We start from the raw sequence: 15,134 nt of genomic DNA on the forward strand, positions 1-15,134 counted from the left end.
TCAACATCTGAATTCCAGTTAGTTTCCTTCCTCTGCTTTGGCGGAGGTAGGCTGGAGCGTCACTCAGGGTGGCATGTTCTGACCTCGGTTCCTGTCAGGAGCAAGGCTGTGTCAGCGTCTGCGTCAGCCTGTTCTCATGGAGTGGAAACTCCTTGCAGTGCTGCCTCTGACATAGTTTAGTCAGAGGTGAAGAGGCCTGGGTGTCCTGTAAGTGCCACCTACTGAAAGCAGGGAAGTCTGAGTGGTGGTTGTTCAGGTTGTTGAGGTGTAGAGTTTTAGTGTTTGTCTTTGCCTGTGACCTCCAGGCCAGTTGGAAATAAGGAACAGCAGCCTTTCTTCCTTTTCTGCTGAACTGATTCTTGTGTGTTCTTATTGGTCAGTAGAGGCTCTCTATGCACATAAAGTTGTCCTGTTCTCCTGTGAAGGACGGATGAGAAGCTCTCTGCAAGTGCTCACTGAGGAAAAGCTAAACCTGTAAAGCTAGCGGAGGAGATTTCAGCACGGAGGTGAACACTCCGTTGCGTGTCCCCCCCTCTTCTGCCTTTTCTGGCAAAATAGCAAGCATTAAAACATCTTGATACTTCTTTTTTATGTTGGTACAGGAAACGTTGAGTTTGCTGCTGCTACTGAGAGGTTGGCCCAGTATATGCTATTCCTATGAACAGGCTAACATTAAACAGTTTCATTTGGCCTTTCATCCCAATCAATAAGAACATTATGAGATGACAGAAAGGCAACTGCATTGAAGTTAATTCTACCTCTGAATCAATCATTAGCAACAGACTACAGTCCAGCTAGCTGACACTGTTTTTATTTGGGATGAATGATTCAAATTTAATGCAAAATTGTTTGGATTTTTAATAGATGGCCTCAACTGCTTCCTCTCCACACCTAACTATGGCATTACAGAGCAGTGAAGGACAGCAGAAAAGTCTTGTTTTATGAACTTGATGGCAGCTTTCTGTGGCGTGTGTTTTTTTTACTTTTCCAAAAACTTGGATGCATTCAGCAGAGCCGTAGGAAGGGGAAGTTCGTCCAGGACAGTTCTCTGCACCATGCCGGTGTTCAGCCAAATAGCTGTCCAGCTGAGGGAAGGGCCGACGAGGGGGAAAATCGAAAATCCTTCATCTCAGTCTTCAACAATGTTGCTGATCCCTAGTGCAAAGGTTGTGTGACAGTATGCGATTCCTTTTCTGGGTCTGAGCATCTTGAAAGATTTGAAGAGGTATTGTCTGTGCAGTACAGTGATGGCCAGTGGCCTCTGATGGCTGGTGCATGTGGCCATCACACTGGCGTGGCGCTGGCCTTGCAGAAGGAGCACCAGCACTGGCTCCTGCGCTGCCTCTGTCCTGGTAAAGCTGTTTGGGAGTAGGATCCTGTGTCGCTTCTGTTGCTCTTCATCATCCTGTGTGGTTTGCTTTTGGAAACAGTATGTCTTGTTGGATACTGTACTCTTCTCCTTTAAGAGCTCTCGTATTTGCCAGTTTGTATATAGGACATCCATTTCCTTTAAACTATGTTTATTTTCAGTGAAGCCTGCCCATCTTTCTTCTGCACTTTGAAATTGCATTTTAAAATTAATTTGGAAGAGCAGGCAAAGGGATTATTCATTATGTACACGTTACTTGTCTTGTCCTTTGCCTGATGGTGAATAATTTGTTAAGGACTGTTATATTTAAACATTTACTTTTGTCTTTCACAGGCAAGCCTGGGCTTTCGTTGGTGTACTAGGTGGTGGAAATTCTTCCTGTAATGAATCAGTGAGAAACTATGAAAACCACAGCACAGGTGGAAAAGCTCTTGCTCAGAAAGAGTTTTTCACAGTGGATGGTCAGAAGTTTGTTGTGAGAGCTTACAGTGAATGGAATGAAGGTAGGAAAGCATTTTGTGAAATTCTGCCACTGGAGAAGTAAAAAAATCGTATATGTTGTGTTTTGTGTTTTTTTTTTTTTTTTTTTTTCTAGAACTCTTGGTTGCAATTTAAATTTCTGAGTGCTGCTGTAAGGGTTTGTTGTGGGGTTTTTGTGGGTTTTTTGGTGTTGTTTTTTTTCTTGCTATGGATAAAGCATGAGGACACAATTCTTCTGTGCAACCTGTTTTCTCAATCTATTTGCGTATAGTATATGAACAGCATAACATTAAGTGTCTTCATTTTTAGTATATTTAGACAGAGATAAGAGGTCTTATAAAAGGCTGAAACAGACTTTTTTTCTTTTAGTCATGTATATTTTAAATCTGAGCTTCTGAGATGATGATTATAAGCCTAAAAAGAAAACTTTTTAGAAACTAAGAGAAACGTTTTGTTCTTCTTACGATTTTCTATTAGTTTGATGCTGAACTCCAGGCAGTTTTTCTCATACCAAGTTGAATCATTTGCTTTGATCCTTTATTTGTGTTTCTGTTCAAGATATTTGTGATCTGAGTTCTCCTTTTTATGGCCAGTCATCTTTATCTGTTTGTAGAATTGCTAAGCAATATTGCATTTGCCTCAGAAGAATTTTTTTTAATGGTAGTTAGATATTTAAGAGTTAGGGTAAAGAATAAGCAAGAGTTGCTAAACTTATGCAAGTCCATCACAAGACAGTGAAATAGCATGTGTGTGTAATTCAGCCTGCCAAACTGTTTTAGCATTGTGAATAAAAAGGAAAGTCTCCCTGCTTTGTTTTGCCAGGTCTTTGATTACATCTGTAGAGCTTTAAATAGCAGGAAAATGTCACTTGAAACAAGTAGAGATAGCTGGACCTACAAATTGTTGCCATATGATACTAGGTTAAAAAAAGAAAAAGTAAATCTTAAATTTTTCCTGTCACTGTTAGTTCCATCTTTTCCACTTGTTTTATTTGAGATCCACCAGATAAGTGGGCTGTGTCACACTGGCATGTTTCAGAGTGGAGCTGTACTTCAGAGGGTTTTGGAGCTCGTGAAATTTCATGCAGTTCTTATTAATATCTTCTTGGAGATGGTTTTATATAAAGGTGAATGCAATCTTATCTTGTGTTAATTTTTTTTTTTTTTTTTTTTTTTTAAACTAGGTGTCCCAATTTCAGGCTTCCAGGTGGAGGCTGTAGGTGGAGTGATACTGAATCTTCTGGATGATGTTAGTAGTTGGAAGCCTGGAGACCGGATTGTGGTCGCAAGCACAGACTACTCGATGTATCAGACAGAGGAATTCACCCTCCTTCCCTGCCCAGAGTGTACCAAACATCAGGTCAAAGTCAAAGGTACAGGAGCAGCCACCACTTGTAGATTCGTGTGAAATACATGTTCCTGGTAGTTAGACCCCAGACAGTGCCTTCCAGTGGGAGCAGTGAAGAACAGCCTGTTCACCTGTCTGTGTATTGCTGTGTTGCTATATAGGGGAATGTGTATTTCTTGCTATAAAATTACCCTGTATAGTGTTAGATCTGCCTCACAGTTTACCATACTAACTTTTTTTCTTCTTTTCTTCCTGGGCTCATGGAACACTTTTATTTTCTTCCAAGAGGGTCATGCTTGTTTTTCTTTCTGTGTTTTTTTTTCTGTCTTTTCACTCGTCCTCTATATGTGCTCAAATGCTTGTGGGTATCACCATTTCCTTTTCTTTTAGTGCCCTTCCTCTCTTTTGGAGTGTTATCCTTATAATTTAATCTGTTATTAATAAAGGAGAAAGAACAAGAAAAGGGAGGAAAAAGAAAGTGGCAATCTTTGAACCTGTTTTGTTCTGTTTGTTTTTTTTTTTTTTTCTCCTCAGTTTGCCTACCACACCCCCCAACAAAATAGTTATGAAATAAGTGGCACTTGTAAGCCTCTGCTCACACAGGATATCCCTGAGCAGTTGCAATCTGTTTTTCCTTTGAGTGTGATGTACGCAAAATGGTCATGCATGCTGTTGACAGTTTCCTTTTTTATTATCTGATTCATTCTGCCTGACTTCATGAGGCCCTCCCGTGGGACCGGCTCCCCAGCTCTGCCAGCGCCTGTATTTTCCTTCTGCTGCTCCGTGCCTCACCATGCCAGGCCCTCCTGTCTGGTGCTCCACCAGCCTTGGGTCTGGAGCTTCCCCTCTTGCTGCCTTCCAATGTGCTGCAGCTTCAGAGTAAAGCACAGATCAGCTGGTGTTGATTTGTTGGCAGCAGCCCATCTGTGCTCTTCAGATCTGGGTTTGTGTCATTCACCTCTGAACGTACTCTTCTTCAAACCACTCTTCTCCTTCTCTGTTCTTGGAAGATTTCTGTGAGCGTCATTAAACTTTCACATTACCCCATGTATTAAGGGGCTGCCAGTTCATATGTCCATTTTGCAGTGCAGTTTGTATCCCACGGGATTTGGCTCAGATATGCTTTACTGCACTGTGAAGTCCCAGACACAAACATATCATATATAAGTTCACCTTATTGTATGTCAGAGCATACCAGGTTGAGTGAAGCCACAGAGCTTAGTACCATCAAGTATGACACTTCCTGGGCTTTGTTCTCAGGTGTCTCATGTTGGGTGTAGTATTGAGCACAGTATTTTAAAGAGAAAGCTTAACTTGAAGACTGCAGTACAAAGTTAAAGAAGGTTTTTGTCACCACTGAACAGTGTATGTGCAAACTCTGCTTCATCTCAGAAACCATCTACTGTGCAAAAGCAACTGCTTTTTTAAAAAATGTTCAAGTTGTACAATATAGCATGACATAAAAAATCTTAGCTTTTTGTTGAAAATAAATGCTATCTGAACCGTATATAGATCTTCAAAAGATGTTAAAGGAGATGAAGTTGCCCATCTTGAGTTTCTTTTACCCCCACTATCCAACTTCATTTGTTATAGTAAGGGATACAGTTTTAAAAAATCCCCAAACCACCCTATATGTTTGTTCTACAAATAATGAATTTTCTGCGTAATGGCAAACGTGACATGCTGAAGGACTCGCCATGTTTTGAAATTTTTTTGTGTACTTTTCACAAAGTTTTTAGCTATTTTGGTCCCTTTGTAGAAGGAAAACTAGAAAGTATTATTGATGGGTAGGAGACCTACTTGCTCTTTCTTCCCTTGATTTGTATGCTAGTCAAATATAGGGAAAAAACAACAGATAAGCCTTCAAGGAGAGGAGTGCAGTCCCTCTTACAGACATCAATTGTCTTCTTAAATCCTTAAGTACAGAATTAATACCACTCTTTTCTGCTTCATGTTGTAGTGATGACCAGTTTAGGCTTGTATTGTTTTGTAAGCTTTGAGGTGATCAACAAATGGAAAAAAAAAAAAAAAGGGGTGGGAGGGAGGTGAATACTTTTAAACAACACTTAAAAACTTTTTTTTAAGGTTTACAGGACCAGATAATTTTCTCAGTTTGTATAGACAAATAAGAAGTGGATTGTTTCTTTGGAAGAACAATGTAAAATGGGAGTATCGTGTTTTCCTTAATATTAATTGTGTCTTCAGATTAGCTATCTGGGAAAGAGTAAATTTAGTTAGGAAAGCAAATCCAAGCAAATCCTTTTTTTTCTTTCAGAGGGTGGTGAATACCATATATTCTAAAGGCATTTTGGCCTCATTTTCAGTTCTAAATTTTTATTCGGAACAGATTAAGCTGCCAGTGTCTTTTTTTCTTTTAAAGCAAACTACGTCTATGTTTGTTTCACGAAATGTTCTCTAGATACTTTGGATTCATTTAAACTCCTCTTTGTTTTTTATCCATTCTTTTCACAAACTATTGGACTGAAATTAAGATGCACTTGTGGAAAAAAAAAAAGGGATTAGTTGTCTTACTGAAATGAAAAATACATAGGTGGCACTTTGCTTGGTCTTAGATGGGTTAATGTTTATAATGTAAAAATTATGTGCTTTCTGTGTGCCTTAGTGTAAGAAAAGCTAACAGAGAACAGCATGTTAAGGTTTCAGAATGTGTGGGGTTTGGTGCTACAGGTAGCTTGCTTGTATAAAGTGGATTGGTTTTGTTTTTAATCAATGACAACTCTTTCCTGCCCCTCATTTCCAAACTGTTTTTGGACAGAAAATCCTCAGTTTCCACATGTAGGAGAAGTTATTGATGGAGTGGACATGAGGGCAGAAGTCGGAGTTCTTACGAGGAACATCTTAATCAAGGGAGAAACAGAAGATACCTGCTATCGTGAAAAGGAGTGCCAGTTCTTCAGTTATGATACATTTGGTGGACATATCAAGGTCTGAAAAACCTTTTAAAGTAGCTTACTGTCACGTGAAGGCTTGTCAAGGACAAAAAGATTAATTCTAAAATTTGAAGGATTTAAAAACTTAAAACCTGTCAATTTGTACAGCTTCTTTGTGTAGAAATGATTTTGTTCTCACTTTCCCAGAATTAGGTTTAACTCTCCAAGATTTAGTGTGCAGAATTGGAGGAAGGGAGATCAATGCATGAAATACTGGTAGAAGTATCTGGCATGTATTGCAACATTGTATAGCAGGGATTAAACCTTACAAATTACATCCATGCATGTGGATCCTGTAGTATTACAAAATAAAGTTTGATCTCCCCTCTTTTCACTGCCTTTCTCCCTCCACAAGTGATGAGCATTGGATTGTAGAGATCTGCCTGATCTGAAATTGGGCGCAAGAGAGACATGGAGAGGAAAGAAACTGAGTTGGACAGTGGTGATTTTCTATTTAATTTTTCGTAAAAATTGGAAGTACTAAGGTTAGGTAGAGGAAACAGCTTCTAATTTCTGGTATTATTGTAAATGTAAAGAAGACTGAGGGAAAGCAGTATTATGGAAACTAATATTTGAACTCATATTGACTTAGGTTTTTAGATGAAAGGATTGAGCAGCAGTGTTTCAGCTCTTCACTGATGCTGGAGGCGTTTGAGGTCTTGCATTTTAAATGCTAATGTATTTGTGCTTATTATGTACTGGTCACAGTTTAAATATCTCTTTCGAATATATTTAGATGCAGATTTTAATTTTATGGTGGACATAGTGGTGGTAAAGAAAATATGCCATTCCCTACTGTGTGGCAGCTTTTGTTTTGTGGACGAGAGTAGGGGAGCTCAAGGCACTCTTTTGTGTTTGAGGTAATGTAATGAAAGAAGATAATGACAAGCTGTGAATCTTGCAAAGCGTGGCCTTCATTGCCACTACAGTGCAAAACAGCAGACCCCTCAGATGTCTGGAAGATAGAAAAGAAAACAAACATTTTGAGTCATCAAAGTTGTTATACTGTTCCCAGGAGACTGTTCAGAGTAGCACAGTGTCTGCTGCCAAAGCCAGACTTCAGCAATAAAAGCATTTTCAGCTTATGTTAATCTTGCATGCTCAAGTAGAGGCAGCCCAGGCGCTCACAAGTGTTAATGGCCTCGGGGGTTTTATCATCGTGGATATTCTACTGGTTGCTGGAACAGCAGCATAAAGGAGGCTTAATGGCAGTGAGGAGAGGTGGTGTGCTTTTACAACTGCATCGGTGCTTTTAAATGTTGAGAGTTGGAGGTCTCATGGATGCCTGGTTTGGGCCATCCTGCTGTATTTTAGGCATACAAACTTAAATCAGAGGAAGGGGAAAAAAAGTCATGTTACTAACATCCCTAGAGGACAAAATATTTATGAAAATGGTTACCTTTGGTAAATACCTGTTACAGATAAGTTGATGAAATAACAGAAAAGCTTTTTTTTTTTTCTCAGCTTAGCTCCTCGCAGTGAAACTGTTGCTCTTGGTTTCTGTTCTCTTAGCAGGTTAGGTGGAAGAAAATACTTTTGCATTCCTGTATTACTGGTAAAGCCCCTTTATGTATTTACTTTGTATCATGTAGTGTTACTGTGAAGTTGTATGATCACAGAATCACAGAATGTTAGCAATGGGAAGGGCCCTCAAAAGATCATCTAGTCCAATCCCCCAGCCAGAGCAGGAACACCTAGATGAGGTTACACAGGAAGGTGTCCAGGCAGGATTTGAATGTCTCCAGAGTAGGAGACTCCACATCATCTCTGGGCAGCCTGTTCCAGTGTTCTGTCACCTTCACTGAGAAGAAGTTTCTTCTCATATTTAAGTGGAATCTCTTGTGTTCCAGTTTGTACCCATTGCCCCTTGTCCTATCATTGGTTGTCACTGAGAAGAGCCTGGCTCCATCCTCGTGAGACTCACCCTTTATATATTTGTAAACATTGATGAGGTCACCCCTCAGTCTCCTCATCTCCAAGCTAGAGACTCAGCTCCCTCAGTCTTTCCTCATAAGCGAGATGCTCACTCCCTTAATCATCTTCATTGCTCTGCGCTGGACTCTCTCCAGCAGTTCCCTGGCCTTCTTGAACTGAGGGGCCCAGAACTGGACACAATAATCCAGGTGTGGTCTCACCAGGGCAGAGTAGAGGGGAAGGAGAACCTCTCTTGACCTACTAACCACCCCCCTTCTAACACACTCCAGGGTGCCATTGACCTTCCAGGCTGCAAGGGCACAGTGCTGGCTCATGGTCATCCGGCTTGTCTATCAGGACCCCCACGTCCTTTTCCCCTACACTGCTCTCCAAGAGGTCGTTCCCCAACTTCTACTGGAACCTGGGGTTGTTCCTGCCCAGATGCAAGACTCTACACTTGCCCTTGTTATATTTCATTAAATTTTTCCCTGCCCAACTCTCCAGCCTGTCCAGGTCTCGCTGGATGGCAGCACAGTCTTCTGGCATGTCAGCCACTCCTCCCAGCTTGGTGTCATCAGCAAACTTGCTGACAGTGCACTCCATTCCCTCATCCAAGTCATTGATGAATATGTTGAATAGTACTGGTCCCAGTAACAACCCTTGAGGCATTCCACTAGACACAGGCCTCCAACTAGACTCTGTCCCATTGACCACGACTCTCTGGCATCTTTCCTTCAGCCAGTTCACAGTCCACCTCACTACCCGATCGGCCAGACCACGCTTCCTCAGTTTAGCAGCAAGGATGCTGTGGGAGACTGTGTCAAATGCTTTACTGAAATCAAGGTAGACCACGTCCACTTCTTTGGCACCATCTACCCACCTCGTTATGTCCTCATAAAAGGCTATGAGGTTGGTTAAGCACGACTTCCCCTTGGTGAGACCATGTTGACTGTCACCTTTTATCCTTGATATGCCTTGAGATGGTGCCAAGGATAAGTTGTTCCATCACCTTTCCATGGATGGAGGTGAGACTGACAGGTCTGTAGTTACCCAGGTCCTCCTTCTTGCCCTTTTTGAAGACTGGAGGGACACTTGCTTTCCTCCAGTCCTCAGGCACCTCTCCTGTTTCCCACGACTTAGCAAAGATGATAGAAAGTGACCTAGCAATGACTTCAGCCAGCTCCCTCAGCACCTGCGGATGCATCCCATCTGGACCCATGGATTTATGTATGTCCAGATTGCTTAACTCAGTCCACATCAACCAAGGCAGCTCCTCCATTGTCCTGACTTCCTCTGGGGCCTCAATGGTACAGGGCTCCTCAGGACAGCTTCTGGCAGAGTAGTCAGAGACAAAGAAGGCATTCAGTAACTCTGCCTTCTCTGTATCTTCTATCACCAGGGCACCTATGTCATTCATCAGTGGGCCTACATTGTCTCTGCTGTTAATCTGCCATGCATTTGAAGAAGCTTTTTCTGTTGTCCTTGACCCCTCTCGCAAGGTTTAATTCTAAGGAGGCCTTAGCTTTCCTAGTTGCCTCTGTGCATCCTCTGTCAACATCCTTTTATTCTTCCCAAGTGGACAGCCCCTCCTTCCATAATGTGTAAATTCTCCTCTTCCACTTGAGCTCACCCAGCAGTTCTCTGTTTAACAACACAGGTCTCCTGGCTCTGCGGGGATGCTCTGATCTTGAGCTTGGAAGAAGCAGTCCCTGAATGCTAACCAACTATCTTGAGCCCCTTTACCTTCAAGTACCCAAGTATGATTCTGAAGGCAGTTTTGTGTCTTCTTTAATAAAGGAAGTTCTTCTGGAGTGCTGTGCCCAGTTTTGTATTCCAATTGCAAAGAAGATGTAGGTGCACTGGGGTTTGTCCAGTGAAGGTGATGTGTGAGAGTATGTGACGATGAGTGAGGAGGAGCTGAGAGAACAAGGCTAGCTTGGTGTGGAGAAAGCAGAGATGTCTCTGTTCAGGCATTGGGAAGGGTTCAGAGAGGCCAGAGCAGTTCTTGTAGGTGCACAGTGGTACGACAAGAGGCAATGGTACCAGGCTTCAACAAGGCAAATTCTGCTTAGATATCAACAAAATGAAAGGGAAGAACCAATTGACTTCGTATGAGCATCTCTGTGGCTGGAGGTATTCCCAGGGCAATGTGCTGAGCATCTTCAAGATGACCCTGTGCTGAGCTGGCAATTTGACCAGGTATCTCAACAGGTTTCTTGAATCTGTATTTTTCTGTGAACTAAGTCTGTCCCAGGTGAGCTACGTTGGTGCAGCTTCAGTGTAGACAGGCCCTAATGTGGGTGTCTTATGTTTATTTGGACAGTATGTGGTTATAGATAAAGAACATTCAATGTGCCAGGTGATAAAGACCAACTGTACAGTGTGACATGTCTGGTGAAAATCACTCTGTTATAGCCAGATGGAGAATTAATTTTTACAGTTATTTGCAAAGGGTACGGTTTTGTAAGGCAGGATATAGGGCAAGACAAAAATGATTGTTCTAACTTTTATTGTGTTGATCTTTGGTAACTGTGTACATCTAACTTATGTACATCTGGTATAGATGATGTATTAACTTTCCATTGGTTAAAAAGCAAATAATTGCTTATTCATTCTGGACTTCTCATTATACTTTTAGATTTTGAAGAATTTTACATCTGTTCATCTCTCCTATGTTGAATTGAAACAAATGGGCCAGCAGCAGATTGGAAGTTACCCTGTTCACTTTCACCTTTGTGGGGATGTGGATGAAAAAGGAGGTTATAGTTTTAAGACTTACCTGGAAGGTCTTTCCATTCATCACTGTTTTTCCAGATGTGTGACTATTCATGGAACTAATGGCTTGCTGGTAAGTGCAAGGAGAGTAAAACACACTGTGTTTAAATAAATGTTATAAAGAGCATTTACAGCAAAAATATCCCCCTCCCTTATTCAAGTTTTATGCTCAGCAATAGTTTTTTTATTTCAATGAATAAAGGAACAAGTGCAAACAGTAACTTTTAGCATATCTTACCATTTTGTTTTTTTCAGATTCTTGCAGGCAACTAAGCTCTCCAGACATAGTAGTGTGTTTGTAAGAGCTAAATAAAACTGTGTGCTTGATTCATCTGAACTGCTGATACTAAAGCTTCACTCTGTAGCTGTGCCAAGATAGTAAAACTAAATGGTACTTGTCAAATAAATCTCAGTGAATGCTATTGCTACTGACATAATGAACTTGTATTTCTGCAGATAAAGGACACCATTGGCTATGATACACTAGGTCACTGTTTCTTCACAGAAGATGGCATTGAGCAGAGGAATACTTTGTTCCACAACCTTGGACTAGTCACGAAACCAGGCACTCTTCTTCCCACAGATAGAAACAGCAGCATGTGTATTGGTATTAGGGATAAAGTGTATGGAACTTATGTCCCAGTGCCAGCCACAGACTGCATGTGAGTATTTCATAGTGAAAAAGTAAAACCAAACCAGCTACAGCAGTTAAACTGCTGGTGATCTCTTTACAATATACAGATGGAAACGTGTAGTTTAATGAATGCAGACAGCTTAAATGTAGTTCACGTAGTAGTGGTGTTTAAAAAAAAGGGGAAAAAAAAATTAGTGTTTCATTAAAGAGAGAAAAAAGTTATTTTGTGGGAAAACTTGTTTCTTGCAATACTTTTTCAATAGACTTTTAAGGATGTGTCCTTTTTCATAAAGGTATGCACATTCTCAAGCTGTCACTGCTGTTTTTTCTGCTACTAATATCTTGTAGAAGCTTATTCAAACAGTTTTTGTTGCATGGAGTATCCAAACAACATTAATAAATAAAATACTTCACATTTAACTAAAGAAAGAAGCATTTTTGACTTCTAAATGTGGAGGAGGTTGTGATTTTTATTTCATATGTGAAATAGTAACTTCAGACATCAGTTTAGCTTTTTCTGATGTGCTTGTTACAAAGGGCTGATATTTCTGTAGGAGCTAGAGCTCTTCCATAACTTCTTTCTGAATAATTTTTCAGGGCAGTTTCAACATTCTGGATTTCTCATCCCAACAATCATCTTATAAATAACGCAGCAGCAGGTTCACAGGTGAGGTGTATGGATATAATTCAGCACAAACTACTCGTGCCACTGCTATTTGTAAAACCTGTAACATCTACACTGCCAAAACAACACATATTTTTCTTTTTTTCTAAGTATGAATATGTTCAGCAGGGTGTTGGCATTATAAGCACAGTTTGTCAAAGTGTGCATTGAAGAGATGCCAAAAGTCTTTGTTCTGGCTGGAACAGAGATTCCTTCCTCCTTTGTAGTTAACAGACCTGACAATAGCGTCAATGCGTGTATGTAGAAATAAGTCCTTTTATTTCTGAAGAACTAGTGCGTTTCGTATTAAGGCATCTGTATTTTCTGTAGGTTGTAATGAGTTTACTGTGTGACTGCAAGATTTGTCTTCATAGCTGTAGTAACTGGAATGAAAAATAACTGCAAAAAATGTTTGTTGTATAAGAAACAACTAAACACTTCTAGTGTCAGTCAGTCATTAGATTCCCATCAGTGACTGCTGATATGCTTTTTTTTCTTGTTATGAACCTTATATTTGTTCAAATCTCTAGGATCAGCTACGTGCGAAGTACGTGTTGTGGAGAAGGGGGCTGGAGTCTGTTCTAGGGCTACATTGGATGAGAGGCTGAGATGTGCAGAGTTTTGAGTGGATTTTTGTGAAGAGATAAGTGGGAATGGAAAATGGGGAAGATAGCGGTGGTTGTTGTTGCGAAAGCTCCAGTGCTGGACGTAGAATGTGTGTGTGTGTATGTGTCAGTGTATTCTTAGGCACACAATACATAAAACTGTTTTTAACAGAACAGGATTCAAAATATTTAAATGACTTGAAAGATCTAGAATATTAGAAAAAAAAAAAAGAACAACAAAACGACAAACACAACACTGACAATTTTCTTCTACTTTTTGTGTGGTCTGGCTCTTTCTCCTTTTTTTTTTTTTTTTTTTTTTGACAAACTTTCCTAGTTGACTGTCTACCACTAGAACAGATCTGGACACACTTTATCAAATCAAACCAATTATTCTCTTCCCAGTCTTTCCATTTTGTCTCCTTTATGACCTATTCCATTACTGTGTATTAGCGTTCCAGCCTAAGTTAAAGGAAACAGCTTCCTTCATCTAGTGCTTAAAACCCCACTTTTTTTTCTGCTTCTGTAGTATATCCCAGTAAATGTCACTTCCTTTTGTTACCAGAATGTGCGTAGTCAGAGCAAACATTTGTGCATGGTATGAAGTTTTCCACTCTGATATACCTCCCTTGCATGGGTATAAACACGATAGTATAAAGGGACTACAGCTTATTATGTTTCAGAAACAGAATACTTCAGCTGTGTTGAGACAAGCTCTGCACTGTAGAGCTTTTGCTGGTATAAACTACAGCAATTCACAAGCAAATAAAATAATACCATTGCCACCCCAGCTTCTTCATTGCACAATGAAGCCTGTTGTAAGGGTGTATCAGCAATAGATGTTTCTTTTGTTTGAGCTGTATATGAGAGAGGGGGAGGAAAAAACCTTTTTGATTTTTCCAAATGCTTGCAAGTGCTTAAGGAGCTTTTAAGGTTATTAAACTTTTTTTTCCAAGCATCAGGATATGTTTTGGATAAAAATTACTTGAGTCTGCCAAGCACAGAGCTGTATTTAATTATATGTGAAGTAAGATTTTGGTATTTTTATTAATGGAACATCCACATTTGCTTTGGAATTGCTAATCACCAGAAATGTCAAAGTATCTCATCATTACGAATGAGAGTATGTTACTGAGAAGCAGAATTTCCAGGACGGTTTAGAAAATGAGTGTATTCTCAGAGTGAAATGCATGAAATCTTTTAAGCCCAAACGAATTAGCTTTACCCATGTTGCTTGAACCGGAGGATGATGACCATTTTTCATGAGATGGGCCACTCAGTATGCAATGTTCCGTTAGCTACTGTCTAATCCTTTTATGTGCCTTATGCAATATTTTTTTTTATTTTATAAGGGCACAGAGCATGTGGTCAGGCAAAATTTTTCATGTTTACAGGTATCTGCTGTGCAGGTGCTGTTGCGATGCCACATCTTATGAACCTCTTAGAGGTCTCATTTAACAGCTAAGTCCAGCTTCTTTAAGAGCAGGGATGTTGAAGAGGTGGAGAAAATGAACAGATGCTGAAATTATTACTGCATGTTATTGGCACAGTGCTCTTAACTGGCCAGACTTCTTGATTTGCTTTTTTTCCCTTCTTCTGAAAGCTCCTGTGGCTTTTTTGGCTGTGTCATTAAATTCTGGTGTGAGTAGAGATGACCAAACCTTAGTCAGACTGTAACAGTAAGGAGGGGAGAAGAGGTTTTGAGTATTTTGCTGTAAATGGCAAGATTTACTAGTAAACAAAAAAAAAAAATCAAGTGCATATGATGAAATATAACTGAAATGCAAAAATTACATTAACTCTGACAGTTTTCTGGTTGGAAATATTAGAGGATCTTAAATGTGTGGTGTTGCATGGCTTCACTGAGAAGCAAAACAATTTTTAGTGCATATTATTCACTAGAATATAGCCTTATTTGCAAACTTCTACTTTCTCACTGGGCCATTTTTTGGAGACTTCATTTTAAAGAATATATTCTGTTGTGCACAGTTGGTTTTAGATATGTCCTTATTCTCTTCCTTGCTTAAAATATCCATGTTTGACTTAGTGTACATTTATTTTCTGATTAGAAGTATCAGCACCGATAGTAGTATCAACCTCACTTAAAAGTTATGTCATTCTCTCCTTACTTGCAGGATGCTGGAATATGGTATTTGTTCCACCGGGTTGCTACAGGAGATTCTCATAGTTTAGCCATTGAAACCAAATCAGAGCTTACACCCCTAGGAATCTTCTATAACAACAGGGTTCATTCTAATTTTAAGGTAACATATTATCTTAAAAATTTTTGAAGTTCTTTGTTTTTAGCTATTCTGTATTAGGACTTGTCTGTTTTTACATTTTAAGCTGGTTAGATGATGGATTCATGCTGTGTTTGAACTGTGTGATTCTAACT

General features: G+C 40.0%; 1 protein-coding gene across 4 annotated transcripts in view; it reads left to right on the forward strand.

Moving 5' to 3' along the window:
• Window positions 1-15,134, forward strand: part of CEMIP2 (cell migration inducing hyaluronidase 2) — a 57,351-nt gene that overhangs the window by 25,384 nt on the left and 16,833 nt on the right. For all 4 annotated transcript variants that reach the window (XM_065860907.2, XM_071802880.1, XM_065860906.2 and 1 more), the window contains 7 exons: window positions 1,703-1,872; window positions 3,033-3,221; window positions 5,973-6,142; window positions 10,700-10,909; window positions 11,293-11,498; window positions 12,068-12,137; window positions 14,875-15,003. In XM_065860907.2, coding sequence (XP_065716979.1) covers window positions 1,703-1,872; window positions 3,033-3,221; window positions 5,973-6,142; window positions 10,700-10,909; window positions 11,293-11,498; window positions 12,068-12,137; window positions 14,875-15,003 — 1,144 coding nt within the window. The remainder of the gene's footprint in view (window positions 1-1,702; window positions 1,873-3,032; window positions 3,222-5,972; window positions 6,143-10,699; window positions 10,910-11,292; window positions 11,499-12,067; window positions 12,138-14,874; window positions 15,004-15,134) is intronic.

This window comes from Patagioenas fasciata, chromosome Z (genome assembly GCF_037038585.1).
Source record: "Patagioenas fasciata isolate bPatFas1 chromosome Z, bPatFas1.hap1, whole genome shotgun sequence".
Classification (NCBI taxonomy): domain Eukaryota; kingdom Metazoa; phylum Chordata; class Aves; order Columbiformes; family Columbidae; genus Patagioenas; species Patagioenas fasciata.